Source organism: Zootoca vivipara, chromosome 15 (genome assembly GCF_963506605.1).
Source record: "Zootoca vivipara chromosome 15, rZooViv1.1, whole genome shotgun sequence".
NCBI classification, from domain to species: domain Eukaryota; kingdom Metazoa; phylum Chordata; class Lepidosauria; order Squamata; family Lacertidae; genus Zootoca; species Zootoca vivipara.
This window is the reverse complement of record NC_083290.1, coordinates 4,380,614-4,406,943: the sequence shown is the minus strand read 5'-3', so window position 1 is coordinate 4,406,943 and position 26,330 is coordinate 4,380,614. Positions and strand designations below refer to the sequence as shown.

The window sequence follows — 26,330 nt, the reverse complement described above, 5'->3', positions numbered from 1 at the left end:
GTGGACTTTCTAGGCAGAGGAGGAAGTTCGCCTTGTTCCCCTCCGCGTTCTCTTTCTCGGGTATTAAAATAGTCCCTGGTGAGAGGGGATGCTCAGAACTCTCCATGGCGTAGGTGGTTACGGCGCCTGCGCGGAAAAGACCTGCTTACGGTTTTCTGCCGGTTCGAATCCCGGCCTTGGCACGCAGAGTGAGATGACCTTGGACTGGTAACCTTGTTCCACAGCTTAATGCATAGAGAGGGGAGAAAGAGACTTGAGGCTGTGCAAATAAATACTTAATAAAATTAACTATCAGCTGTTATCAGAATAAGTGTCTCTGGGCAGTCTACATTGAAAAAATGTAAATGAAAATTAAATCTTAAAAAATGAACAATATAAGTAAATATACCATGTATGAAACAAAGGGAGAATGTTCAGCCCAAGGGCCACATTTTCTTGTGGGGGCCACATGGCACTACTGGGTGGAGCAACAAATGCAAATTGACCTTTTTGTAAATGCATCCTATACAAGCTCTGACCTACCTGCACCTTGTAGTTCTACCAATTTTACTCTCTCTCTGTTTTTCAATTTTTTCCAACTGTGAATTCACCCAATTGCTATCCGATTTTGGGCTGTATTCTTTTTAAACTTGCAGGGAAAAACCTACATTACTTTGCAATGAATTTTCCCTAATATAATGCATTTTGGGGTTTTTCTTCACTAACACGAAGCATTTGAGGGTGCACTTTCCCCCTAATATATGTATGATTTGGAAAAAATGAATTGCAAAATTCAAAGAAGAGGGGCTCTAGAAGAAAACAGTCGCGGCGGCAACACATTCCTGTTCACGTATTTGGTTCAGGGAATGGGATCAGTTGAGAAAGTGTTACAATGTAAAGCAAACAAATTTCTCCCATCCCTAAGATTTGGCCCATTTTGTAAATGTCAGCCACCCAATTAGCTGGAAGAGATACTCCTTAACAATTTCCTGCCATCAGGAAATGACTATTGCAATCCCCAAGGTTTTGCCCACCCAAGATTGGGCCTAGGATGTTTTTGAGGCTTCCTGTTATCTTCCAAGGCATAGCTCCTAAACAAGCAGTGTGAGAGGGGAGCCATTTCTTAAAAGACTTCCATGATAGCATTATCTACTTTAATCCAATGGCATGCATTGTAAAAATAGAAAACTGTGGATGAAAATAGATTAACTGGGAGGTGGAATTGCACTGTCCCCCCCCCACACACACACAAAGCCAGCATAGATCTCCTGAACTGTATGAACCCCTTCAAAGAACGTACCAGGAATTTTTTGGGGTGGTGGTGGTAATTAAATAGATACATTGAACCATGACTACTAAGCTGCAAATGTTTAAGCATTACAAGTGTGGACCTGTACTGTAACAAACTGCTGCAGTGTGGGGCGCTTTGGTTCAAGGCTCCCCCATCTGATGTTTCCCACCCAATGAGAACATGCCAAAGCTAGGCAGCAGGTACAAATTAAGTAAAGAAATAACATTAAAAATAAATTTATTCAGGCAGAAGCTTTACGAACCAGAGTCTCCTCCATCAAATAACAGGTGTGTTTGTTAGGATTGGGTCCAATGGTAGCTTTGGGCTAATCGAGGCTGCTCTGCATGCACAAAGGGGGTCACATTTGATTTCTGCAAATCCCTCTTATCCAATGCAGTGCACATACACCCCACCCCCCGCAGGAGCCTAGTGCATAGTATATGGTACAGAGCAGCAGGGATGAAGAACCATGGGCCTGGGGGCCAAATGTGGTCCTCCACATCTCTCTTTCTGGCCCTTGGGCCTCTCCCCAAGCCACACTCCTCACCAGTCCCTGCTTTTCATCCTCCTTGAGTGTTCTTGGCTAGCTAGAATATGTCTGAACTGTGACAATGGCTCTTCCTTGCCTGGAGGATTGAAGAAACTGGCCTGCTATTGTACACAAAAGTCTGTATTTGTTGCTCCACCCACTTTTGCTTCTGACCCTGCAGAACCCTGGCATCTGGCCCTTGGAAGATTGTGCAGCGAGGAATACAGCCCGTCATTTTGCTGCGGCTCTTCCCCAAGGATGCTGGGCTCCTCCAGCAGAGGCTCTCCTTCTCAACTTGAAGAGGAATAGCAGATCCATCCAAGATTGATATCAACTCTGAATATTCATTGCACACACACACACATACACTCAAAGAGCTCAATTTAAGCTGTCAAATCTTTATAAAAAAAGGTACAAAAATGTTTCTTACTCAACAAAAGGGGGTGGATATTTTACAACCAAGAATACACACACCCACACACCCCAGTATATACAATATTGCAATGAATATATTCTTTAAAGGGCTTAATAAAAGCTTTATAACTTCTTGCTTGAACAGTTCACCCAATGTGAGTGTGCATTTTTAGAAAAAGGTTGCAATGTCATAGGCAACTTTCCAAGCCAAATACCAACAGATGAACAGTGCTTAGAAGCAGCATAGGTAAGAACCATAAATATTTTCAATGCACTCATTTTTAAAAGGTGGCTCCCCGCCAGGGTTTTGTCAAGTGGCCTTCTCTTCTGATCGCAGAACAATGCCAACAGTTTGATCAATTTTGACATGGAAAACTGTAAATTGGCTTTTGCAGGGGGAAAGTCCTTGCAAAAGAGACGAAGAGGAGGAGGGCAGATGAGAGAGGGAAGTGTGGAAGTCTCTGTATGAGAGAGGAAGGTTTGTGTGTGGTGTAAGAGAGACAAAAGAAGTCCGGGGCTTGTTGTCGTTTGTAGTTTAGTTGCCTCCTTAAAAGATAACTGATTTGGCCTCAACACCTTCAGAGGGGCCTCGCCCATGACACGGCAACCACCACAGCATGCTTGCAGGCATTTGCAAGCGTTTCTGAGCTACAAGCAGACATGGCATCCTCTCAGCCACCAAGGCAACCCGCTGGGACTCTCTAACTAGAGCTGTCCCTTTGCAGCCGGTCCTTATATACACAGTGATGTAGCTCCACCCAGTCAAGGTATCAGGTGACAGCTTGGGCTCCCCTGGGTCCTACCTTCCCGCCGTCTCCATTCCCCCAGCTCTAGCTGTGCAAATTCAGGTAAAACAAGTGTACATTGTGGGTGGCAGGGATGGAGGAGTGCTGCCGGTGCAAGTAAGCCACAGTTTCTAGGTTAGCTCGTTTCCTTGGAAGAGGCATTTAATTCCTGCATTCTCTGCTGCTTCCTTTCTAAGAACCGGGCCCGAGCATCACTTATGGATTGGTTATCATTCCTCTTCTCCATTTTCTTTGCAGACTTGTCTGTCGCTTTTTCTAAAGGAGAAAGGGGGAAACCACACACTAGAAATCAATATTGCAAAATGCAGGATTTCTATTATTATTACTACTACTACTATCATTTATAAATTTATATACTGATTATGTGCCAATATGGCTTCTGTGTATAAAATCAATCCATAATTAAACTGCACAATAACATTAAAACATCCTAAATTTACAAAGTGATTCTTTTCACTGTGTATGTTCAAAAAAGTAACAATTAAAACAACAAAATCACCAGCTCACTTAAACAGGTGCGTTTTGAGGATCCGGCGGAATGCCAATAATGATAGGGTCACTCATATTCCAGCAGGGAGGGCACTCCACAACACCAGTGGGGGGCAGGGAATGCCTCTCTGTTACTACAAGCTGATAATCATCAGGCCAAGGCAAAACTAACAGGGATGGAGTACATTTCTCAGCCCGAGGGTCACGTTCCCTTTTGGGCAGATGCTCTGTCCATGCACTTCAGCCCTTCCCAAATTAAAATCATAAAATAAAACTACCAACTAAAAATGTCCCTGGGGACAACTTTCTCTCCAGCTTTGGTTACTGTGAACCATGCAACAAACTACAGGCACAGCAGATAAAAGATTGTTTATCCAGTCCAGTTTCAATATCCAAAATGCCAGCCCTGGGCTCCTTTGGAAGGAATGAAGGAAGGGATATCTATCTAATAAATACATGAAGTAGCCAATAAGCTTTAAACAAAACAGCAGCACAGAGCATCATTGCAACGGGGGAGAGAAGAGCCACTCAACCAAACATCTAGCTAAAGGGGTGCATTGTAACCAATCATCGAGAGGCACAGGAAAACAAGAAGCGAACTTATACAGAGTCAGACCCCTGGTCCCTCCAGCTGATCTACACTGACTAGCAGTTGCTCTCCACAGTTTCAATCCTCTTCCTGGCCCCACCTCATGCCTTTTGCTTGCAAGCCAGATACTCTGATACCGATTGCACAAGAGGCAACTTTGGAGAGGATGCCATTCCACTCCACCACCTGGGGCCACCACAGAGGAGGCCTTGTTCGAGCTTACCATTCTGCTTCTTGAGGTCCTCCTTGTTCCTCCATTTGGCCATCTCCTCCTCTGTCACCTCCTCCCGGGCCATGCTGCTCAGCTCGTAAGCGTCGATCTTGTGCAGCCGGGGCAGCAGGTCCTGAACCCACTCGTAGCGGACCGGACACACCATCCTGACGTAAACCTTGGAGGTCACGAGGACATCATGGAAGAGGATCCATTCCAGCTGGGCTTCCTGATCACGGAGCTGTGGAAGACGTGTGTGCTTTGCAAGTTATCAGAAATGCTTCGTACAAAAGGAGCTTCCTTTCAGGAAGGAGACGGCTATCAATGGCCACTAGCTATGATGGCTCTGCTCTGCCTCCACAGTGACCTCCAGTTATTCCTGAGCTACTTTGCCCATCATTCCTGATCCCTGACACAGGTGGCTGGGGCTGATGGGAGCTGGAATGCAGCAAGTTCTGGAGGAAGCCTTTCTCCCTCTCTCAAAATAACAGAACCCAAACAGGGCCATCTGAATGCCTGAAGTTTCAGGAAGGCAAAAGGAAGTAGTTATTCACATACCTGAAGGGGTCTCCACCCCCATCATTCTACCCAGACACTGAGGTCCAGCGCCGAGAGCCTTCTGGAGGTTCCCTCACTGCGAGAAACCAAGTTGCAGGGAACCAGGCAGAGGGCCTTTTCGGTAGTGGCACCCGCCCTGTAGAACGCCCTCCCATCAGATGTCAAAGAGAACAACAACTACCAAACTTTTAGAGGACATCTGAAGGCAGCCCTGTTTAGGGAAGCTTTTAATGTTTGATGGACTACTGTGTTTTAATATTTTTTTGGAAGCCGCCCAGAGTGGCTGGGGAAACCCAGCCAGATAGGCAGGATATAAATAATGTATTATTATTATATAGCTAAAACAGTGAAATTGGCTCCCGCAGGAGGGCAAGGATAGCACCGATTTGGATGGCTTTAGAAGAGGATTGTACAAATTCATCGAGGACAAGGCTATCAATGTCTACTAACCACAATGGCTCCGCTCTGAGTTGGTAAGGTTTCTGAATGCCAGCTGCTGTAAAGCGCAGGAGGGGAGAGTTGCTCTTTTGCTTGGATCCTGCCTGTGGCCTTCCCAGAGGCATCTGGTTGGCCACTGTGAGAACAGGATGCTGGCACAGATGAGCCACTGGCCTGATCCTGCAGGCTCATCTCATGTTCTTAAAGAAAGGTACGCTACGGTACAAACTGCAGAGTTAAGCATGTACTGCACTGGCAGCTTCCCAACTTCCTGTCTTAAGGGAAATCCTTGTTATATCCACCTAGCTGTCAAGTATCCCCTGTGCGTCCGGCCACAAGGCCCCTGCCTGTATGACGAACGACACTGCCATAGCTCAGTGGTAGAACTCCTGCTTTGCCTGCAGAAGGTCCCAGGTTCAATCTCTGGTGCCCCCAAGCCAGGTGGGCAAGAGACCCCTTGTCTAAAATCCTGGAGAGTTTGCTGGCGGTCAGGTCTGACTCAGTGAAAAGCTAAATAAGGTGTAAGTTGCTTCGTGCCGAGTCAGAGCACTGGTCTACCTGGTTCAGTATTGTCTCCCCTGACTGGCAGTAGCTCTCCATGTAGGAAAACATTCCCAGCCCTACCCAGGGATGCAATTGGGGATTGAACCCGAGACCTCTCTCTTAAAAAGACTATTTACCTGTACCATCAAATAAAGCCAGGAATGCAGAGAATCTGCTTGGCTGGGCTTTCTTCTTTATCTAAAGAAAGGTTCAACCGTTCAATTCCCCCCCCCCCCTCCCCAACAATTATTAACAGAGAGAGGGATCTTACGGCGGACGAAGGGTGAATGTAGACGGTGCTCCCATGGCCGTCCATGGTACAGAATGACTTGCCTATGGATCTAGGAGCAAAAACGCAAGAAGAGGTTGACGCAGATAAGCAACACCCTTTCAGGGGAAAAAACCAGCCCGTACCGCACCACACACTGAAAGGGACGACCATGTTTCCTCGACTATTTGATAATCCGAAAACGCCGATAGTTGACTTGTGACTTTTGTCATTTTAACCCCTGCACAACTGTACTCATTCTACATGTTTTATATAGCTTTGCTTCCACCCCCCTTTTGATTTTCATCTGCTGTTATAACTGTCCTATCAGTTTTATTTACATTACAAAATGAATCACAGAGTTGGAAGGGACCCTGAGGATCATCTAATCCAACCCCCTGCAATGCTCAGCTGGTTAGAGCGTGGTCCTGATCATGCCAAGGTGGCCAGTTCGATCCCCATATGGGACAGCTGTATATTCCTGCATTTTTGAAGGGGGCTGGACCGGATGATCCTCAGGGTCCCTTCCAACTCTATAATTCGACGGTTCTATGAGCTTATAGTCTTAACCTCCAATAACATGCTTATTGACAGAGCACTGCATCCCTGTAAACCAGTGAACTCCCTTTTACACTGTCTCCACTCAAAAACATCACAGAGCCTTTACTCTGGTATGTTTAAATGTCCTTCCATCAGCAGTTCTGGAGGGGAGGTTCCCCAAGAAATTCCCTGTCATTAACAAAAGATAAAGGTAAAAGTAAAAGACCCCTGTACGGTTAAAGTCCAGTCAAATTTGACTATGAGGTGCAGCGCTCATCTCCACTTTCAGGCCGAGGGAGCCACAGACAACTTTTCTGGGTCGTGTGGCCAGCATGACAAAACCACTTCTGGCGCAGGGATCACTGTGACGAGTGCCAGAACACACAGAAATGCCATTTACCTTCCCGCCGCAGCGACACCTATTTATCTACTTATGCTGGTATGCTTTCGAACTTCAGGAGCTGGGACAAAACAGGAGCTCACCCCATCACCCAGATTCAAAACGCCGACCTTCTGATCGGCAAGCCCAAGAGGCTCAGTGGTTTAGACCAGTGGTCTTCAACCCCCGGACCATGGACCGGTCCCGGTCCGTGGATCAATTGGTACCGGGCCGCCCAAGGAACATTTAAATACAATTAAATTAAAATTATTAAATCAAAACAATCTAAATAAAATATAAACAATCAACGTCCCCCCCCCTCACCAGGCCGCGGTAAAATTATCAAACGTCGACTGGTCCGCGGCGATAAAAAGGTTGGGGAGCACTGGTTTAGACCACAGCGCCACTCCTTTTCCCCATTAATGTACGGTAAATGTCCTTGTGAATCTAGAGAGGCAGAAATGTTAACTCGTGTCCTTGTGTGTCGTTCTTTTTATCATGATATAGGTAAGATTTTTACTGAAACCTTCTTTTACAGAAATTCCCGGAATGATCATGTGCATTTTCTACTTTTTTGCTCCTTTCGGATAAGAACGTACCCAGGGGGAGCGAAACATTGCGCAGCTGCGTGCAAAATTCAACAGGGACCAATTTCAGCAAACTTAAAATATTGTTTTCCATGCCTGGCAACCTATATAGTACTATATAGTTATCAGTAATTTTATGGCTATAGTTCTGCTTGCTATTATTTTCTGTAATTGTACATAATTGATTTCTGGATATTGGTAATTGACCATAATAAGTAGGTGGATTGTTGAACTCCTTACCTCCTGGCAATATTGGCAAAATAACCTGCACAGAGACATCTTCTCAGGATCTCATTCCTGGAGCCGTCAAAATGCTCTCTTGGAAAGTCTGTCAGCTAGAGAGAGAGAGAGAGAGAGAGAGAATCCATAGATAAAAATACATTGTTTGTTAAAAGGAAACCGAGAGAGAGAGAGAGAGAGAGAGAGAGAGAGAGAGAGAGAACCAAAAACTGCCTTACTCAATCCAATGGAAGGTTTTTCTACTCCAGGGTGAGCCAACATAGAGTCCTCCAACTCCCATCAGCCCCAGCCAGTCTGGCCAACCGCCAGGCATCATGGGAGCTGTAGTCCATCAGCAGCTGGAGGGTGCCAAGTTTGCTACGCTTGTTCCAGGTCAATCTTCTATTATTTATTTTTATTTATTTATGAAGTTTATATCCCCCCCTTCCACCCAAAGGCATCCCAGGTGGCAAACCCACAAGCACGCTAAGCCACCTTTAAAACATCCCCCAAACAATTCCAAGGCACATGCAGACTGGGAAAGATCTCTGATTAAAAGCTGTGTTGGAAGAGGAAAGTCTTTGGCTCACACCAAAAAGACACCAGAGATGGTGTCTGTCTAATATTTAAAGGGGAGGAAACTCCAAAACCCCAAAGGCCTGCTTCATATTTTGCGCAGAGTGAATCTCCTGATGAGATGGTATTTTCAGGAGGCCCTCACCTGCGGAGTGCAGTCATCGACTGGGCATATAAGGGGACGAGACAATCTTGCAAGTATCCTGACCTCAAGCAGTGCAGGGCTTAGTATACCGAAACCAGGTAACTGCAAGCTAGTGGCAGCCAGTTTCTTCAGTCCTCCCTCCACGGGCCAATTTTGACAATAAGTAAAGAGTACAAGACATAGTAAAAAAATTTAAAGGTCCAAGTTCAATGATGCTTGCATTAGCAGCTCTTAAAAGTCAGGAGCGGGGAACCTAAACAACGGCTGTGAAATCTCTGGTGTGTGAAACACTAAATTTGTGTTTTGGAATGACTGTTTTAGCAGGCAAAACCAAATACAATCAGGAGTTTATTATGACAGGGAAGGGTGCCAAGCATGAGCTTTAAGAACGGAAGAAGAGGAAGAGGAAGAGGAAGAGGAAGAGGAAGAGGAAGAGGAAGAGGAAGAGGAGGAAGAAGAAGAAGAAGAAGAAGAAGAAGAAGAAGAAGAAGAAGAAGAAGAAGAAGAAGAAGAAGAAGAAGAAGAAGAAGAAGAAGAAGAAGAAGAGGAGGAGGAGTTTGGATTTGATATCCCGTTTTATCACTACCCTAAGGAGTCTCAAAGCAGCTAACATTCTCCTTTCCCTTCCTCCCCCACAACAAACACTCTGTGAAGTGAGTGAGGCTGAGAGTCTACCGCTCTTAACCACTACACCACACTGGCTCTCATGCAGGATCAGGCCAAACGCCCATCTGGTCCAACACACTCTTCTCACTGTGCACAACCAGATGCCAGCAGGATCTGACCGCAGCCGCTGAGAGCCTCCATGAATTTGTCTAACCCTCTTAAAACCATACAAGTTGGGGCACATTGCTGCTTCTTGTGGGAGTGAGTTCCACAGCGCTAACTATGCACAGCTCCTTGGGGAAACCTCCCAAGGACCCCTGCGTGACACTGCCCCCCTAATCCCAAGACCCCCCACTGCCCAAGGTAGGCCCACCTGCTTCAGCTTGCTGGTGATCTCCCGGAGCTGCGCTTCCACACTGAACGCCAGCTTCAGAGCTCTCCAGTGCACCCAGTTATCCCGGCACCAAATGGAAGGGGACTTGCTAAGGCAGATCAAGAGGGAAATAAGCAAGGTCAACAAAAGCTGCTGTTTTAAATGGAACATGGGAAGCTGCTTTCTGCAAAGCAAGATTCCAGTCCTCAAGGTTCTGAATTAAAGGCTGGTTTAATAAGAAAGGAAGCCACCTTATACAAAGTTTATCTAGCTCAGTACTGTCTACACTGACTGGCAGGGGTTTCAGGCAGGGGTCTCTTCCCTACCTGGAGATGCCAAGATGTTTTCCTGGATAGAAGATGTAGTAACAGGTGCGAGGAAATTAACAGTTGTTCCTGCACCCTCTTTTCCTTCTGGCCCTGCCCACTGCTGACATCTGGCCCCTGCAATGTTGCCCAGAAGGGAATGTGGCCCCCCAGGTTGGGCAAAGGCCCAACACCCCTAAAATCTACCCCAAAAAAACCTTGAACCCAACCCTACTTACAACCCTCTGGCCATCTGCTATTCTGGCACTGAAGCACAAGAGGAAAATTCTTCCAGATAGTGCTGTACTACAACACCCATCGTCCTGGACCCAATAATTGCACCGACGGGCTGGTGGGAGTTGTAGTCCGACAACACCTGGAAGGCACCAGCTTGGAGAAGGTGACCTGGAAAATGGGGTTAAACATCCCTGCTTCCTACCAATCTTAAATTCTGCCCATTTTGCAGCCAACCCCCATCTTGGGTACCTTGCTTTGCACTGTTCGAAGACATTCAGGAGAGTCGCAAAGTCATTGCATCCTCCCGCTTGCAAAGACAGCTCTTGGTGTCGGAGGTCAGCTTCTTTCTGAGCTTCAGGATCGCCTAAGGAAATATGGTGGCGAATGTAAGGTAGTCTTTCTTATGCTTATCCAGGATGGGAATAAGATGGAGATAGTAGCCAGGTTTCTTCAGCACGCAATGAGGATTCGTGAGTGTTACGATTTCATTGTGCAGAACCTTATTGTAATCTTGTTTATATGCCAATAAAGCTTTGAGAACTTGAAATTGGATGAAGTTGGGCATCAATTCCTTTTATTCCAAATTTTCAAGTGCAATCTAATGCTTTTTGGGTACTTTCAGGTTTCTATCATCATTTCCTGGGGGTCAGGTGCAACAGGAAACAATGGTTGAGTAACCCAGGAAGTGTTTATTATTATTATTATTATTATTATTATTATTATTATTATTATTAGACATCCGGAAAAGGTCTTAGACAAAAGCTTAGCTGCAGTCACAAGAATTAGCAGTGGGGGAAACAGTGCCTCTGGGCATAGGCAGAGTGATTTCCCAGTCACTGTTCGGTTGCTACAGGCCAGCTTGTGGCTAGGAAAAGAGGCTAGCTGTGAAGAAGCAGGTTTTCAAGTTTGGTTTTTTAAAGTGGGCACTGATAAATGATTAAGTAGCCACCCCCCCCCAATCCGCAGCAGTTCCCTTTCAAAGGCACCGCTAGCATGCACTGCCTTTTACTGCTGAGCCAAAGAAACCCAAAGTTAATGTGTTACAGAGATTACCCAGCACCCCCACCGAATGTGGGGAGGACCATCAAAGGACCTTTGTCCTCTGACAACAATCATTCCTATTCAAGCATCACTCCCCACCCCAGCCCTTTGCCTATTTTTTTTTTTTCGTTTCCACAGCCATTGCAGGCCCCTGTCTTGGCACAGAAAACAGCTATTTCCCTCAGTGCTTCTCAGTCTAACCTACCTCGCAGGGTTGTTGTGAGGACTAAATGAGGAGGGAAACACGGGTGCCACCTTGAGCCATCAGGTGTTGATTCAAGCAGGACCTTCCCTCTCTCACACACACAGACACACCCCTTTTCTGTTTCCTTTCTCCATCTGATACTTAACATTCCCTGCCTACTAAACATGCTCAGATTGGGCTAGGATTTTGGGGGGTGGGGAGTGGGGGCTCCTTGTCTTTTGTTTTTATATCAGCCTTTTGAACTTCCAAAATCCCAAGAATTTCCCTGAGCACACCAATACCCCCCTCCTATTTAATAATTAATTAATTACACCCCACCCATCTGGCTGCGTTTCCCCAGCCACTCTGGTCTGCTCCCAACAAAATAATAATAATAATAATAATAATAATAATAAAGCAATCAAACCTTAAAAACTTCCGTAAACAGGGCTGCCTTCCTCTAAAAGTCAGATAGTTGTTTATTTCCTTGACATCTGATGGGAGGGAATCCCACAGGGCGGGCACCACCACCGAGAAGGCTCTCTGCCTGGTTCCCTGTAGCTTCACTTCTTGCAGTGAGGGAACCGCCAGAAGGCCCTCGGGAGCTGGACCTCAGTGACAGGGGTGGAGACGCTCCTTCAAGTATACTGGGCCGAGACCGTATAGGGCTTTAGAGCTCAGCACCAACACTTTGAATTGTGTTTGGAAACGTACTGGGAGCCAATGTAGGCCTTTCAGGACGGGTGCGATATGTTCTCTTGAGAAACCCTCTTGTTCTCAACTGCTGTTGGCACTCAACACACAAGTTCACTATTAGGAGGGTGCCTTTTTTAAAGTTTTAATTTGCAGGGCTAGATAGAAGTCACGTTTTCTTAGAATCATAGAGTTGGAAGAGACCACAAGGGCCATCCAGTCCAACTCCCTGCCAAGCAGGAAACACCATGAAAGCATTCCTGACAGATGGCTGTCAAGCCTCCGCTTAAAGACCTCCAAAGAAGGAGACTCCACCACACTCCTTGGCAGCAAGTTCCACTGTCGAACAGCTCTTACTGTCAGGAAGTTCTTCCTAATGTTTAGGTGGAATCTTCTTTTTTGTAGCTTGAATCCATTGCTCTGTGTCCACTTCTCTGGAGCAGCAGAAAACAACCTTTCACCCTCTTCTATATGACATCCTTTTATATATTTGAACATGGCTATCATATCACCCCTTAACCTTCTCTTCTCCAGGCTAAACATGCCCAGCTCCCTCTCTTGATGCAAAATAATGTGGGTCACCTAGATGCACAAGCTTATCCTCATCATCACGATCCAGAGTACAACAACCTCGGCTAAGGCCTCCGAAAGGAATGATCCTACCCTAAAAGGACAGTCTTCAGGGAAGGAAATGGGTGTTCTCTGGCTCCACAGCTGCCAACAGCGGCCACCCCTTCTCCCGTCCTACCTGGTCGAATGAACACTTTTTCCACTGACAGCATGGCTGCGATTGGAAGCATCAAGTCTTCGCAACCCAGAGAGGCAGCCTTTATGACAGCACAAGTGAGGTTCGGAGGAAGGGGGAACCGTACCATGAACTCGCCCAGTTGGGTCACGTAGCCTCTCCTAAATTTTGTGGAGAGAGAGAAGATGGGTGGCGGGGAATAAGGAATGAGGGTTAATCTGGAAATCTGGTTATCCTTCTGTTAGCCAAACATTAAGCCCTAGGCATGTGATCCCATGCCACAAAGTGACACCAGAGGCGTCACGTGACCCAATGCATAAAGTAGCGAAATGACATCAGAGAAGTCAAGGCTCCGCCCACTTCTGCCCCAAATGTAATTTTATTTATTTACAGTGGTGTCTCGCTTAACGAATGCCCTGCTTAACGAAATTTCCGCTTAACGAAAGTTTTTTTCTAGCGGAGGTTGCCTCGCTAGACGAATTCGTTTTACGAAAAATTCGTCTAGGGAATCGCGGTTTCCCATAGGAATGCATTGAAATTCAATTAATGCGTTCCTATGGGCAAAAAAAAATTCAATGCATTCCTATGGGATTCGCTAGACTAATTTTTTGTTATAAGAAAAGACCCGTGGAACGAATTAAATTCGTCCAGCGAGGCACCACTGTACTCTACTACTGAGTTGCAACCCCCTCCCACCATATTCTTGGGAGCGGAAGAAATTAGTAGCAGAAATAACTTTTAAGTCTGGAAGCAGACCCATATATTGGGGCCTCCTACCTTTTCAGGCCTGAGAGCACATTTGTATTTTTGAGCAAGTGCACCACTCCCTCAGGTCATTTCTCATCCAACTTCTCCAGATCAGCCCACCCGCATCCCAACACACACCATTCACTGCACCAAGAGATCTGGGTAACAGATTCAGCAAAAGGTCAGATTCAGCTGTGAAAAGTGCATTGGAGCTGGAAAAGGGTGTGGGAAAGAGAGTCACTCTTCCAACGTCCTCCTTCAGCTCTATGAACTATTCAAAAGAGGAAAAAAGTAATCACACTCACCACCCCACAACTAAAGGGACACATGAGCAGGGTGAGGGTGCCCGAAGGCTTCCTGGGTGGCAGAGGAAAACATCATGGGTGCTATTGCACCATCCAGGTGGCCCCTGTACAAAATATGCTCTGTTTTAATCTGCCATTGTTTTAATAATACTGTAAATAATAATAATTATTATTTATTTATACCCCACTCATCTCCTGGGTTTCCTCAGTCACTCTGGGCGGCTCCCAACAGATAAATATTTTTTATTGATGTTTAATTTCAAGCAACACAGGGAATACAGAGCTTAGCAGTTTTTCAGAAAGAAGAGGAAAATATCGGCTGATGGCTGTAATATTAGATGTTCCAGTAAAGTCCCATGTGTCAATGGAGAGTGAAAACCGGCAATCACTTGTTTTTTTCCCTGATTTGTAAGGTGGGTGCGAGGTTGTTGTCGTTGTTGTTGTTTTTTGGCAGGTAAACATAATAGCTACGAACATGAGTTTGACCAAACTGCGGGAGGCAGTGCAAGACAGGAGTGCCTGGCGTGCTATGGTCCATGGGGTCACGAAGAGTCGGACATGACTAAACGACTAAACAACAACAAAGTGTGCATGCACACGAAAGCTCATACCAAAATAAAAACTTAGTTGGTCTTTAAGGTGCTACTGAAGGAATTTTTTTATTTTACTTCGATCCAGACCAACACGGCTACCTACCTGTAAACAAAACATAATTTAAGCAAATTACAGGGGAAACAAATGTATGTACATAGGTGCTTAAACTTACCGGTCAATAGCACTGCATTGATAAAGCTCCTTGAGAGCTTCCAGAATACGTCTCTCTTCTGGGCGATCCAAATAAGGAAACCTAAACAGAAAATGGGGGGGGGGGGAATCGAGTCACCAAAGGTTGTGGGATTCCTTAAAAAGAAGTGAAACAACAAGATCGCCAACCCTCTTTCCTTTCCCCCACCCCCGCGACTCCCCATTCAGCTTGTTGGGCATGGATGGGCTACCTGATGACATCATGGATAGCAAGGCACTTCAAGGTCAGGACGACAGACGTCAAGCTGGTTCGCCTGATCTCTGGAACCATGTGGTCGGGCATACACTGCTCCCAGAATTCCTTGCTGTACACCCGGTAGCACTTCCCAGGAGATGTCCGTCCGGCTCGGCCAGCTCGCTGCAATGCTTCACTCCTGAAAAGAGGATCATTAACCAATGATTATCAATATATTGACAGCTAACTAAACAACTTAGGCTTCAAATACGTGAAAGACAGCCTCCTTCCCCACAGGCCCTCTCAAGCGTGAAGCTCAGCAGAGGGGGCCCTCTTGGAAGCAACAAAAAATTGTTGTTTTGACTGCAGATAACGTACATCACTACTTTAAAGAACAGAATTTGGAAAGGGAGAAAACAACAGGGTTCCCTTTCCATGTAAAACATGGGTAGGCAAACTAAGGCCCGGGGGCTGGATCCTTCTAAACCTGGCCCGCGGACGGTCCAGGAATCAGTGTGTTTTTACATGAGTAGAATGTGTCATTTTATTTAAAATGCATCTCTGGGTTATTTGTGGGGCATAGGAATTTGTTCATTTCCCCCCAAAAAATATAGTCCGCCCCCCACAAGGTCTGAGGGACAGTGGACCTGCCCCCCTGCTGAAAACAACAGGGTCCCCTCCTTGGCCGAGGGTTTTAAGCAAAGGGTGGGCGGGTGTCTGACAGGGGCACAGCAGTTGCAAGATTCCTGCCACTGACCAGAGGGTTGGATTGCATGACCTCTGAGATCCCTTCCGAAATTCTACAAAGCCAGGATCAAATGGAATGCAGGTCAAATGAACAGAGTTGTAGGGGTGGTGCTATATTACTAACTAGCAGCCATGTGTCCAGCATTGCTCGAGAAGTCTAAGAAACTCATTTTGAAAAACTGAGGCAGTTGTAAAATCTGTGGTTAAGACCAGCTCGGTTTCGAAAGGTTTAGTCTGCCATCGTGATTCAAAATGGTACCCGAATGAAGACAAAAACCAACTGCATGATTTCAGGAAACATCACAGAATTGTAGAGTTGGAAGGAGCCCTGAGGGTCCTTTGGTCTAACCCCCTGCAATGCAGGAATCTCAACATGCGGTTCCCCATCCAATTTGAAACCACTGCGCCCCCTGCTTAGCTTTGCAAACGTGCTGGCAGTTTTACCGCTGCATGAAAATTTGGATCATGGTACCTTAAGAGGTGTGTCTTAATGCATAGTTAGCAGAACCACAACTTTCCAAAATATATAATAGATACAAATATATAATAATAGGAAGGCTAATAATAGTTAAAAAGGTAAAGGTAAAGGGACCCCTGACCATTAGGTCCAGTCGTGACCGACTCTGGGGTTGCGCGCTCATCTCGCATTATTGGCCGAGGGAGCCGGCGTACAGCTTCCAGGTCATGTGGCCAGCATGACAAAGCCACTTCTGGCGAACCAGAGCAGCACACAGAAACGCCGTTTACCTTCACGCCGGAGTGGTACCTATTTATCTACTTGCACTTTGATGTGCTTTCGAACTGCTAGGTTGGCAGGAGCTGGGACCGAGCAACGGGAGCTCACCCCGTCACAGGGGTTCGAACCGCCGACCTTCTGATCAGCAAGCCCTAGGCTCTGTGGTTTAACCCACAGCGCCACCTGGGTCCCGTGCAATAGTTACTACCAACCAAAAACCTGAACCTGAATTTGCTTATTTCCTCTGCCCTCCCAACCCATTTTCATTTTGTGTCGTGACTTTTTAGATTGTAAAAAAACGATGGCTCTAGGAGCCTTCCTTTTGGCTGAAGAGCAGAATATAATAAATAAATGATTATTAGTTGTAGCAGCCTGTGGAGAAATGACAGGTTTTATAAGAAAGGCTATTTCCTCTAAAATGGGGGTGGGGGTGGGGACGACAAACTTACTTGGATATGGGGACAACCTCCAACGTATCCAAGCCCACTCTTGGGTTGTGGTTTAACTGCTTCACAAACCCGCTGTCCACCACGTACCTTAAAGAAAAGCTCAAATGTGATTCATGCATTCAACCATCACAGCAGGCCTAACTTCACATTGGCCCCTTAAACCAGCAGTGGGGCACCTTTTGCAGCCTGAAGACCACATTCCCTCGTGGGCATGCTTTTGGGGGGGTGGAGCCACATGTCACTAGTGGGTGGAGTCAAGAGGTGAGTGGAGAAACAGAAGCGACTCTTAATTCTGTGCGGTAGGGACCCATCTGTACCATATACATCTAAAGCGGTACCCTGCCACTGTAAACTGCCATGGCTTCTTCCCCCAAAGAACCCTGGGAGCTGTAGTTTGTAAAGGGTGCTGAGAGATGTTAGGAGACCCCATCACCGAGCTACCATTCCCAGAGTGGTTTAACCATCAATCCCTCTTCCCTGGGAACTCTCTTTATTTATTTACTTGCAAATTTATAATCCATGCTTGCGTAAAATATGGCAGCCAGTGTGGTATAGTTGTTAAGAGTGCTGGGCTAGGGGGTCTGAATCCCCACTTAGCCATGAACTTCACTGAGAGAACTTGGGCCAGCCCTGTTTAGGGAAGTTTTTAATGTGTGACATTTTAATGTATTTTGATCTTTGTTGGTAGCCGCCCAGAGTGGCTGGGGAAACCCAGCCGGGTGGGCGGGGTACAAATAATAAATTATTATTATTATTATTATTATTATTATTATTATTATGGTCTCTCAGCATAACCTACCTCACAGGGTTGTTATGTGAATAAAATGGTGAAGCTCGTAAGGGGGCGGTATTAATTTTGGCCTGCCATACATATCCGAGTCACCCGTCGCTCTGTTCTCAGGCCTCTGCCTCATTCTCCTGGTCAAAAAATACCCTGAACAGCTAACCTGATTCCATCAATTGTCAGAGAAGTTGCGGCAATATTTGTGGCCACCACACACTTTCTGATTCCTGGAGGAGGAGGGAGGAATATTCTCCTTTGTTGATCTGTGGGGGGAAAGAGTTGTAGAGACCTTGAAACAGACATCTGTCATTAGTTCTTCAAATGGGGTCATGGGGAGAAGAAATGAGGGTGTGCCAGGGAATTTGCCATTTTGCCCAGTCAACCTGAGTTTCAGCAAGGCACTGCCTGGACAGCTCCAAGTCCTAAGGACTAGCAACTTGGTTGGTTGGTTGGCTGGGCGGTTTGTAATGAAAGTTGAGATTCTCACAAAGCAGAACTCAGACTCACCTGTTGGCATGGAGCCATATAATGGCAGTATGAGCAACCCTTCAACAGAGCCATCCCTTACATCGAATTGATAATCGATAGACTCTGCCTTTTGGAAAAGCAACTCGCAGGTTTTCTCAATCTCGGACTGGCCTAAAAACAAAAAGAGAAACAAGGAGGTCTTGTGGGGGGAGAGGGAAGGCTCCAAAACTGCAAGCCTGTTTGTTTGTTTGTTTTTTTAAATTGTCTAGCTTTGGCCAGATTGTGCTCTGCATTTGCAGCAAACAAAGCAAAAGTTTTGCATTAGGGCAATAAAAGCTTCACATTTTACTAAAGGAGTAACTTACATTCTCTTTCTCTCCCTCCCTACTTCAAACATAGGGAAGAGAAAGAAGTTATGGAACTGTACTTGCCTTTTACAGCTACTGGAAGTCTTATTCCAGGCCTAGCTTTCAAGTGATAAGGACTAGCAACTTATTTATTAAAAAAACATGAAAGCAGAGAATCTCACAAAGCAGAACTCTGCATCTGGTACTACACACTGAACTTTTCTCTGCACACCCCAATTGCAGCATGAAAACAATCCCTGGCTATTGTTTCTTATTTGGGGTGGGGCATATAGATCAGTAGTTAACGGATTTCATGAAAACCTTGAACTACATCTACAAATCAGTTATGTCCTGCAGTCCCAGATGACAAGACTGTCAAGTCAATCAATCAGCTTATTAAAGCAGTCACCCAGCCTCACAAGAACACTTGTCCACAAACAAAAATGGAAGCAGTGAGTTGTGTCACAGCCTGATGATTATTGGCTTGCGGTGGTGCAGAGGCGGGCTTTTCTCCTGATAGCGCCAGTGTTAAGGAATACACTCGCCACTGAAATGCAAGGGGCTCCATCTGCATTGGCATCCCGTCGTCTTCTGAAGATGCACTTGCTTAAGCAGACACTCCCTTGATTCCCCCAACTTGGAGTCACCTGTTTTAATTGCTGTGTTGTTTTTAACAGGATAATTTCATTGTGGATTTTTAATGTGGATCTTTATATCTGAATGCCTGTGTAATGGGGTTTGTTTTTGTTTTTGCATGTTGCAAGCTGCTTTTTTTAAGTCTTTTTTTGCATTAAGCTGTGCATTTTAATAAATAATGGACTGTATTCCACACTAATCAACCTCAAGAGGAGACCCATTGAAATTGATTGACTAATGGAAGAAAACCGGCTTCCATGAGTCTACTCTGAGAAAAACTTAGTCGGCTACAAAACAATAATATAAGTAATAAAATTATAATACTCTGCTGCAGAGTGGTAAACCCAGGTCACTCAAGAGAATCTAACGCACTCATCATCAGACGAGAGCAAGGAGTCTGCTATTTTATTAATACGTATCGTAATTTCACCATCAAAAGTGGTTATTCTGCATGGGAAATGCTCACCTGTTAGAAAAACCAGGATGTCTCCGGCTGAGCCGCTCAAGTGGATATCCAAGGTGACTTTTACAGTCTGAAACAAGCAACATTAATAAGATTAGGACCGGCTGAAAATAGATCCCCCTTTTCATGCAAAGCGTTGGAAGCCGTTTTCCTTCACACACACATGCTGTAAAAACCAATGTGGGGGAAACTACACTTTGCCACCTGAGGTTTGGGGTTGTGGGCAACCCACGCTTCCTTCACAGGCTCAGAAATGCTCTCCAGCATCCTGGGGGTACCTCCACAGACCCGACAGGAGCTGCTGAGAATGCAGAACCTGTTCCTAGCCGTATAAGCCACACCCCTTGATCTGCATAGCCCCACCCCCAAGTTCTATTCTTCAGCCACACCCCATCATAACTTAGAAGAGAAGGAGAAATAATGCATTCATTGACGCTTCATAAGTCCTGGGGTGTATCCTGCATTCACCAAGGCCACATTCACACATCTACAGCTCTATAGTATCACTTTAAAAGAGTCATAAAGGTAAAGGTAAAGGGACCCCTGACCGTTAGGTCCAGTCGCGGATGACTCTGGGGTTGCGGCACTCATCTCGCTCTATAGGCCGAGGGAGCCAGCATTTGTCCGCAGACAGCTTCCAGGTAATGTGGCCAGCATGACTAAGCCGCTTCTGGCGAACCGGAGCAGCACACGGAAACGGCGTTTACCTTCCCGCCGGAGTGGTACCTATTTATCTACTTGCACTTTGACGTGCTTTCGAACTGCTAGGTTGGCAGGAGCTGGGACCGAGCAATGGGAACTCACCCTGTCACGGGGATTCGAACCGCCAACCTTCTGATCGGCAAGCCCTATAGATTTCCCCAAATAATTTTGGGAGCTGTAATTTGTTAAGGGTGCTGAGAGTTCTAAGGAAACCCCTATTCCCAACACAGAGCTACAATTTTGTTTATTATCATTATTTATTAAAGTTCCCAGGGTGGTTTAACAACCAATCCCTCTTCACAGAGAACTCTGGGAATTGTAGCTCTGTGGGGGGGCTTAAAGAGCCTCCTAACAACTCTCACCACCCTTAGCAAACTACAGCTCCCAGAATTCTTTAGGAGAAGCCATGACTCTTTAAAGCGGTATCATAGTGTTTTAGATATACCAAGTCAGTGCAGGAAATGGCGATAAGCCTTTGTAGGTCTAGCCATTTTCCTTGGTGACCCTGTGAAGGACCATAATGCAGTGGTAAAACACTAAAAAGTTTAAAAGGTTAAAAAAAGGTTTTAAAAACCCTTAGAATAAAGATTAAAATCTGTATAGGTAAACACTGAGAACGGCTGTTGAGTTCCCTTTGAAACTGATTTACAATTCTTGGATCCCCAGAGAATAAAACAACACTAAAAAGGGCCTCCCCCCCAAAAAAATTAGATAGCTGCTGAACCAGCACCACCACTATCACATAGAAAGAAAAACAAACAAACCCCAGTTAAACCATTAAAAGAGCCTGCGGAGCTCAGCCAAGAACGACCTTTCTCGACGCCACCTTGGCTGGAAGTCCAGAATGAAGAAACGATGATTAGATGTAATTTTAATCCACTTCCAGAAAAGATTAACAGACAAGGTGGGAGCCGCCAGAGAGTGTTAAGGCATTGGAAAGCTGTTTTTCTCACTTCAAAGTTTACAGAACTGAACACAGGAAGCAGCCGTACCAAGACAGAAAACTGCTCCATTTTGCTCAAGGTTGTCTACACTGCCTGCCAGCGGCCCTCCAGGATTTCAGACAGCAGGACGTTCCCAGCCCCTACCTGGAGATGCTGGGGGTTGAACTTGGGACCTTTCTGCAAGCGAGGCCGGCGCTGCTTACAGCTGAGCCACAGCCCTCCCCAGTGCTACCAGCAAGTACCTCTGTAACATACGCAGAGCCGTCAGCATCCCTCGGGCCCACGAGACCACAGAACCTCTCCTCCACTGGATAGTTCCTTCCAGGAATGTCCACCACCGGGCAGTGATTAAAGAATTCAGAGAACTTGTCCGTGTCCAGAGTGGCCGACATCACCACCACTTTCAAGGGCCTTTTTCTCTCCGGCGGCTTCTTCCCTTGAAACATTTGCTTCAGCAGGCCAAACAGGATATCCTGGAAACGGGAAGGAAGCCAAGCATCTAGTCATCATTAAATTCCCAGGGATGAAATAAGAGGGTCTTCCCTCCAGTGGCCCATCTAGTCCAGCATCCTGTTCTCACAGTGGCGAACCAGTTGCCCACAGGCAACCCTCAAGCAGGATCCGAGCACAACAGCACTCTCTCCCCTCCTGTGGGCTCCAGTAAGTGGCATTTGGAAGCATTACTGCCTCCAGCCGTAGAGGCAGAACGTAGCTATTGTGGCAAGTAGCCACCGATAGCTTTTGCCCCTGTGAATTTGTCGAGTCGTCTTTTAAAACCGTACAAGTTGGTGGACCTCACTGTCTCCCAGAGAAGCAAGTTCCATAGTTTAACTGGCCACTATGTGAAGAAGCCATTTATTTCCTCTATCCTGAATCTTTCATCTGCAGTGGATGTCTTCTACTGCTGGGGAGAAAAACGTTTCTCTAGCCAAACTCTCCATGCATAATTCTACAAGCGCCTATCATGATTTGATTTGATTTATTGTTACGGTTCTTGACCAGCACACATAAATATTCAATACATAAAAACAATAAAAGACAAGAATATCTAAAAATAGACAATAAGTATAAGTTTTAACAATTGCTTAAAAGAAAACTAATTAAAAGGAGTATTACTACTTAGGGAGGTAGACTACAGCAGTTAATATCACTGGATCCTCTTTAGCTAGTCCTGAAGATGTTCTGAGGATATTTGGACACTGCTAATTAGATTGGACCGAATTTTTATGGCTCTAGCACAGAATTTGGCAACCTTCGCTGACACGTTAGGGTTAGCGTCAGAAAGAAGCCACTCTATATAGAAATTATCCGAGCGTCCAGGTAGCTCTGCCAGTATAGTGTGGATAAGCGCAACTCACACCTCCTCGTAGAAGCAGCATCGCAGAAGTATATGGCCAATAGATTCCACTTCTCCTGATCCGCACAGGCAGCATCTCTCACATAAGGGGATCCGTTTGTACTTCCCCTGGAGAACTGTTGAAGAGCGCCTATCATGCTCGCCTTTTCCCCAACCTAAAAAGCCCCAAACACTTTCAGCTTTCTCCCTAGGGGAGTTTCTCCCTCCCTTGGATCATTTTGGGTGCCATTTTCTGACCCTTTCCCAACTCTACAATGTCCTTTTTTTGGAGGTGAGGCATCCAGAACCGTACACAGTGTCCCAAACTGTACAGGTGAAACTCGGAAAATTAGAATATCGTCGAAAAGTGCATTTATTTCAGTAAGGCAACTTAAAAGGTGAAACCAATATATGAGATAGATGCATGACATGCAAAGCAAGATATGTCAAGCCTTTATTTGTTGTCATTGTAATTATTTGTCGTTAGGGGGGGTCAATTATAAATGGAATGCAATTCATGAAATGTAATAGCGATGTTTATTTTTGTATTATTGTAACTATTTGTTTTATTACTGTGGAATTTCCAAAAGAAAGCATTTGTAAAAATTAAAAGAAAAATAAAAAATAATAAGTTGCATTACTGAAATAAATGCACTTTTCGACGATATTCTAATTTTTCGAGTTTCACCTGTACACTTGCTTCCCCTGCCTAGTCTCCTAAAGGCGATTTCTAGTCGACCAAGCAAGCATCTCTTTATAAGCCCATTCTGGCTTCGTTACCCACCGTGCTCAGACTCCGCTCGTGAGCTTCGTCAAGAATGACGATGCTGTATTTGGTGAGATGTGGATCTGCCAGTATCTGCCGTAAGAAGCAGCCGTCTGTCATGTATCGGATGGAAGTATCCTGTGCGGTTTCAAGATCAGGCATTTGGTTAGAGCACATGTGGAGAACCATTCTCAGCCCGAGGGCGGCATCCCTTCTGGGGGCACCGCATGCCAGTGGAGGGCGGGGCCAGAGGCAAAGGGGCAGAGCAACAAATGTACACGGTTGTCAGGGCCTGGCTGGATGCCAAAGCGTGGTGGGAGGCTCCAGCTAAGGGACCCCTAGCGAAGCCACAGAGGAAGGAAGCTCAGACCCAGAGGAGTGGTGGTGGGACATAGAAGAAAGATCAGAAGAGGGAGAAAACTGGGAGGTGGAAGACACAGGAGGCCTGAAGAGGAGCCAGACACAGGGAGCCCTCCAAGGACAAGACTGGGCGCAGAGGGACACACTTGGAGCTCAGAATCTGAAGGAGGGAACAGACGCTGCAACAGCTTCACAACAGTCAATTCTGTGTCCAGGGCAGCTGTCTATCAGCTCCATCTGGTACGCAGGCTGATACTCTACCTGCCTGCACACTGTCTAGCAAGAGTGGTGCATGCTCTAGTTATCTCCCACTTGGACTACTGCAATGCGCTCTACGTGGGGCTACCCTTGAAGGTGACTCGGAAACTACAACTAATCCAGAATGCGGCAGCTAGACTGGTGACTGGGAGCGGCCGCCGAGACCACATAACACCAGTCTTGAAAGATCTACATTGGCTCCCAGTACGTTTCCGAGCACAATTCAAAGTGTTGGTGCTGACCTTTGAAGCCCTAAATGGCCTCGGTCCAGTATACCTGAAGGAGCATCTCCACCTCCATCATTCTGCCCGGACACTGAGGTCCAGCACCGAGGGCCTTCTGGCGGTTCCCTCGTTGCGAGAAGCCAAGTTGCAGGGAACTAGACAGAGGGCCTTCTCGATGGTGGCGCCTGCCCTGTGGAACGCCCTCCCAAAAGATGTCAAAGAGGAAAACAACTACCAGACTTTTAGAAGACATCTGAAGGCAGCCCTGTTCAGGGAGGATTTTAATGTTTAATAGATTATTGTGTTTTACTTTTCTGTTGGAAGCCGCCCAGAGTGGCTGGGGAAACCCAGCCAGATGGGCGGGGTATAAATAATAAATTATTATTATTATATAACAGCTTCCTGATCCCTCTGTCTTGAGCTCCCCTCCCCCTTTGACTCAGAGGCGGCGGGGGATACAAGATAAAGTTTGATAAGGCTGATTCCAACTCGTACCTCTGAGACACATTCATCAAAGCGAACCTGGTACCCCACGATGCTCCCTAAAGGGCAGTCCATCTCCTCCGCCACCCTCTGAGCCACGGACGTGGCAGCCACTCGCCGCGGTTGTGTCACACCAATCGCCCCATGCTTGGCGAAACCTACGAAAGGGAGCAGAAGGACTTGTGAAGTTGCACAGGAAAATGAAAGAGACTGACTGGATTAACAACCCTTTTAAAAGGAAAAAGCAGCAATTCATGATTTTATTTGGGATTGTCTGGATAAAGGACACAGACCCCTCTGGACAGAGAGACATGTGCAATCCATATATTTTGCTCTATAACTCCCATCGGTTCCATGCTGCCTGGGGCCAATGGGATTCGTATTCCAAAATGCAATAAAGGAAAATAAATATAGTCACTGCTTTTACCATATGTAGAAAAAATATATGGTTACCTTCTTCAAATAAGTATTTTGGAAGCTGGGTGGTTTTACCACTGCCTGTTTCTCCCGTCACTACAATAAATGAGTTATCTCGAACGGCCTCAACTAATTTCTTCCTGTATCTGCAGATTGGCAGAGAGGCAAAGCCCAGATCATCTCTCCTTTCTCCTTGGTGCAATTTGGATTTTCGTTTCATCTGTACAACACAACAGGGTTAAAAGGAGAGATACCGTATAAACACGCCATGATCAACGATGCAGTTCCAGATGTCACCTGAAGGCCATAATTCTAAATAGACTTATTTGGGAGTAAGTCCCACTGAACACAGGAGTACTGAGAGCTGCTTGTTTGTTTGTTTATTAAATTTATATCCCACCTTTCCCCCAGAGCTAAAGCATGCTGAGTGGGGAAGTGGCACCTGTTAGATGTGTTTGTCAACAAGCTCAGAATCAGCTCAGTAAAAAAGAAAAGAGGGAGGCAGCCCTACACACAACCTCTAGCAGGAAGTGGCCTGACACAAATAGTTCACCAGGAGGCAATGAGGAACTGACAACCCTCCCGAACTTACTGGGCTACAATTCCTTTTCCCCTCGGCCACTGACCATGCTGGCTTAGGCTGATGGGAGCTGGAGTCCAGCAACATCTGGAGCGCTGCAGCTGCCTCACGCCTGTTCTGACTGGCAGCGGCTGCCTTAAGAGTCTCAGATCGAGAAGTCTGTCCCAGTCACGTCCGACCTGATCCGTTTTTGTTTTTTTAAAGGCAGATATTGAACCTGGGACTTTTAATAATTGCAATAACCCGCCCTTCACCTTAAGGTCCCAGGGCGGATTACACAATATTGACAACAGTTTTAAATCACAAAAGGTTGCTCCTAAATATAGAACATCTCCAGTGCCCCTTCCCATTTCATTGAGGGTGGGGGGAGAGAAACAAGAGCCACCCCCCACACCTTTCTCCCTCCCTGAGCACACACACACACCTTCTGCAGGTAGAAAACCACGTGGCCCGGCTGGAGGCGACTCTTCCACCCCCCTTGTTTTTCCTCTCCCAACTCAAAAGCAACAGGGAAGCGGCGCGCGCCTATGACGTTGCCGTCCTCCCTGCACAAGCCACGCCCACCTCACCAAGCCACGCCCACCGCTTCAACTTCTTGCATCTTGCTGCCGGGACGTTAGCGATGCCGCGGCTTCTTGCGTGCTCCGCAATTGCACCTTTTGGGGGGGGGAGTGTGATTGGGACGCTTTGCAAGAATGACCAGGCAACTCATAATATCCTATTGGGATTTTGAATATCCTCGGCCCTTACTAGGATCTGCTTTGAATCAGGCTGGGGTTGGGATGCCCCCAGTCTGGATTCTGTGCCGGATTTACATACGGGCCGAGTGGGCTGCATCCCAGGGCCTCATAATC

General features: G+C 46.3%; 1 protein-coding gene across 1 annotated transcript; it reads right to left on the bottom strand.

Moving 5' to 3' along the window:
- Window positions 1–132: 132 nt before the first annotated feature.
- On the bottom strand, window positions 133–26,003 carry DHX40 (DEAH-box helicase 40). Its single transcript, XM_060283045.1, has 18 exons — window positions 25,901–26,003; window positions 24,933–25,116; window positions 24,492–24,637; window positions 23,173–23,292; window positions 21,295–21,525; window positions 19,410–19,476; window positions 18,000–18,131; window positions 17,656–17,755; window positions 16,709–16,795; window positions 14,793–14,975; window positions 14,564–14,644; window positions 12,749–12,906; window positions 10,332–10,446; window positions 9,541–9,649; window positions 7,862–7,956; window positions 6,119–6,188; window positions 4,321–4,549; window positions 133–3,274 (listed from the first exon to the last, which is right to left on the bottom strand). The coding sequence occupies exons 2-18, from the start codon at window positions 25,114–25,116 to the stop codon at window positions 3,135–3,137; spliced, it is 2,247 nt and encodes a 748-aa protein (XP_060139028.1). The 5' UTR covers window positions 25,901–26,003; the 3' UTR covers window positions 133–3,134.
- Between the last annotated feature and the right edge of the window lie 327 nt (window positions 26,004–26,330).